Below are 3011 nucleotides of genomic sequence, written 5' to 3' on the forward strand. Positions count from 1 at the left end.
TCACTGTGAGGGGGCACCGGGGCCGTCACCGTCACCACTCGGGGGGCACCGGGGCCGTCACCATGAGGGGGCACCGGGGCCGTCACCGTCACTGTGAGGGGGCACCGGGGCCGTCACCGTCACCACTCGGGGGGTGCCGGGACCGTCACCGTGCGGGGCACCGGGGCTGTCACCGCTCGGGGGGCGCCGGGGCCGTCACCGTCACCGCTCGGGGGGTGCCGGGACCGTCACCGTGCGGGGCACCGGGGCTGTCACTGCTCGGGGGGCGCCGGGGCCGTCACCGTCACCGCTTGGGGGGCACTGGGGCCGTCACCGTCACTGCTCGGGGGGTGCTGGGACCGTCACGGTGAGGGGGGCACCGGGGCCGTCACCGTCACCGCTCGGGCGCTGACGGGCGCCGCGCTCCCCCCGCGGCCGCGGCGCCAGTGCAAGGGTCACGGCCCGGCAAGAACGTGCAGCTGACGGAGAACGAGATCCGCGGGCTGTGCCTCAAGTCGCGGGAGATCTTCCTGAGCCAGCCCATCCTGCTGGAGCTCGAGGCGCCCCTCAAGATCTGCGGTGAGCGCCGGGGCGGCGGGGCACGGCGCCGTGCGGCGGGCACCGCTCACCCGCCGCACGGCGCTCCGCAGGGGACATCCACGGGCAGTACTACGACCTGCTGCGGCTCTTCGAGTACGGCGGCTTCCCCCCGGAGAGCAACTACCTGTTCCTGGGGGACTACGTGGACCGGGGCAAGCAGTCGCTGGAGACCATCTGCCTGCTGCTCGCCTACAAGATCAAGTACCCCGAGAACTTCTTCCTGCTGCGCGGCAACCACGAGTGCGCCAGCATCAACCGCATCTACGGCTTCTACGATGAGTGTGAGTGCCCGGCGCGGCGCCCCGCTGCGCGCCCGCCGCGCCCCGCGCTCACCGCCCCGCGCCCCGCAGGCAAGCGGCGATACAACATCAAGCTCTGGAAGACCTTCACCGACTGCTTCAACTGCCTGCCCATCGCTGCCATCGTGGACGAGAAGATCTTCTGCTGCCACGGAGGTGGGCACGGCGCGCGGGGCTGCGGCGGCGGGGACGAGGCCTCGCGGGGCGCTCCTCTTTGGGGGTGCCTCATGCTGCCCGCCGTGGCCTGCAGGGCTCTCCCCGGACCTGCAGTCCATGGAGCAGATCCGGCGCATCATGCGCCCCACGGACGTGCCCGACCAGGGCCTGCTCTGCGACCTGCTCTGGTCCGACCCCGACAAGGACGTGCAGGGCTGGGGCGAGAACGACCGCGGCGTCTCCTTCACCTTCGGCGCCGAGGTGGTGGCCAAGTTCCTGCACAAGCACGACCTGGACCTCATCTGCAGGGCGCACCAGGTAGCGCGATGGACCCCGCCGGCGGGGCGGCCTTGGCGCTCGGGACGGGTCCCCGGGGGGGTCCTGGCCGCGGGGCTGAGGGCCGCGGTGCCGCGCGCAGGTGGTGGAGGACGGCTACGAGTTCTTCGCCAAGCGCCAGCTCGTGACGCTCTTCTCGGCGCCCAACTACTGCGGCGAGTTCGACAACGCCGGTGCCATGATGAGCGTGGACGAGACCCTCATGTGCTCCTTCCAGGTGGGCCGGGGGGCGCCCCGCGGCCGGGGGGGTGTTGGGCGCGGGGGCCGGGCGCGCTCCAGCCCCACGCCCGCCCCTCTCCCCAGATCCTGAAGCCGGCCGACAAGAACAAGGGCAAGTACGGGCAGTTCAGCGGGCTGCACCCCGCCGGCCGCCCCGTCACCCCGCCGCGCAACTCCGCCAAGGGCAAGAAGTGAAGGGGGAGCCGCGAGGCCGCCGCGGCCCCGGCCCCCCCGCCAACATCAGGTTGCTCTTCTTTTGGAATCGTCTTTTTTTTTTTTTTCCCCTCCTTTTTTAATCTGTAAACATCCTCCTCTCCCCCGCCACCCGCCGCCGCCGCACTCCACAGTACCAAAACGGCCCCGTCCCGGGGACGCGCGCTGGGGACGACCGTCCCCGAGGTGGCAGTGGAGGTGGGGGGCAGAGGGGCGTTTTTGGGGGAATAAACTTGTAACGGGTCGCGGGGGGGTGCCTGTGTGTGCTCCTCCCGGCGGGGCCCAGGCGTCCGGCGGGGCACGGAGGGGATGCGGCGCCGCGGCGCTCAGCACTCGCCGTCGCTGTCCTCGGCCAGCACCTCCTGCGTGGGCGCCGCGCGCCGCTCCCCCGGCGTCAGCACCGAGCCGAAGAACAGCGAGCGGAACTGGGGGGGACCGTGGCGGGGTCTCAGCACGGGGCTCTTCCCGGCCCCCTGACCCCCCTGCGCCCATCCCGGACCTTCTTGTGAGGGGGCGTCCCTGGCACGGCCTCCTCCTCCTCCTCCTCCTCGCCGGGGGCCGGGCCCGGCGGGAACGTGGGGCTCGGCGGGGCGCCCGAGCCGCCCTCGCTCGCGCCYGTCTCCACGGCCAGCATGTAGGACTCGAGGTCGTCGGCGAAGTCGTCCGGAGGGGCGGGCGGCGTGGAGGCGCTGCGGGGCAGGGGGGCACGGGGAAAACGGTTCACTCTGGTCCCTACTGACGGCGGGTGAGGCCTCCATGGTGGAGGCCGGCTTACCCGTTGTCCGGCGGGGAGCGGGAGCCACTGTCGGGGTCCGAGAGGGTGGCCAGGACCAGGTGCACTTGGAGCAGGGGCTCGTCCAGCGTGAACACGGCGGGCCTGGCGGCGGGGCGCCCGTGAGGCCCAGCCCCACGGCGGGCGCGCGTGGTTGGGGGGCGGCCGTGGGGCGGCTCTCACCTGCCCGGCGCGTCGTAGTGGATGGTGAGGGGCAGGTTGGAGGCCTCGGCGAAGGTGAGCAGCCCCTGTGGGGCACGCATTGGGGCGGGGGGGTCAGATAAAGCGGGATCCTCCCGGGACGCCGGGAAGGGGGGCGCACCCGGAACTCCTTGAGGCAGAAGGTGACGCAGGCGCCCGGCGCCGCCGCCACGTCCTGGAACTCGTCCTCCGCCAGCCACAGCTCGGTCACCATGGTCCTGCCGGGCCCTGGGGGG

At 72.8% G+C, this 3011-nt stretch overlaps 2 protein-coding genes across 2 annotated transcripts in view; one reads left to right on the forward strand and one right to left on the reverse strand.

Moving 5' to 3' along the window:
• Positions 1 to 351: 351 nt before the first annotated feature.
• PPP1CA (protein phosphatase 1 catalytic subunit alpha) lies at positions 352 to 2012 on the forward strand (the record flags this gene model as incomplete). The annotated part of the gene is made up of 6 exons (XM_026051569.1): positions 352 to 558; positions 630 to 860; positions 930 to 1034; positions 1129 to 1352; positions 1453 to 1587; positions 1674 to 2012. Coding segments are annotated over 6 exons (1013 nt in total), but the record flags the coding sequence as incomplete, so codon positions are not given.
• A 116-nt stretch (positions 2013 to 2128) lies between these two features.
• RAD9A (RAD9 checkpoint clamp component A) overlaps positions 2129 to 3011 on the reverse strand; it is a 3546-nt gene continuing 2663 nt past the window's right edge. Inside the window, 5 exon segments of the mRNA XM_026051568.1 lie at positions 2129 to 2227; positions 2302 to 2491; positions 2578 to 2679; positions 2758 to 2822; positions 2897 to 3006. Of these exon segments, the coding sequence (XP_025907353.1) occupies positions 2129 to 2227; positions 2302 to 2491; positions 2578 to 2679; positions 2758 to 2822; positions 2897 to 3006 (566 nt within the window).

Source organism: Nothoprocta perdicaria, unplaced genomic scaffold (genome assembly GCF_003342845.1).
Source record: "Nothoprocta perdicaria isolate Ctin4 unplaced genomic scaffold, notPer1 scaffold_765, whole genome shotgun sequence".
Taxonomy (NCBI): Eukaryota; Metazoa; Chordata; class Aves; order Tinamiformes; family Tinamidae; genus Nothoprocta; species Nothoprocta perdicaria.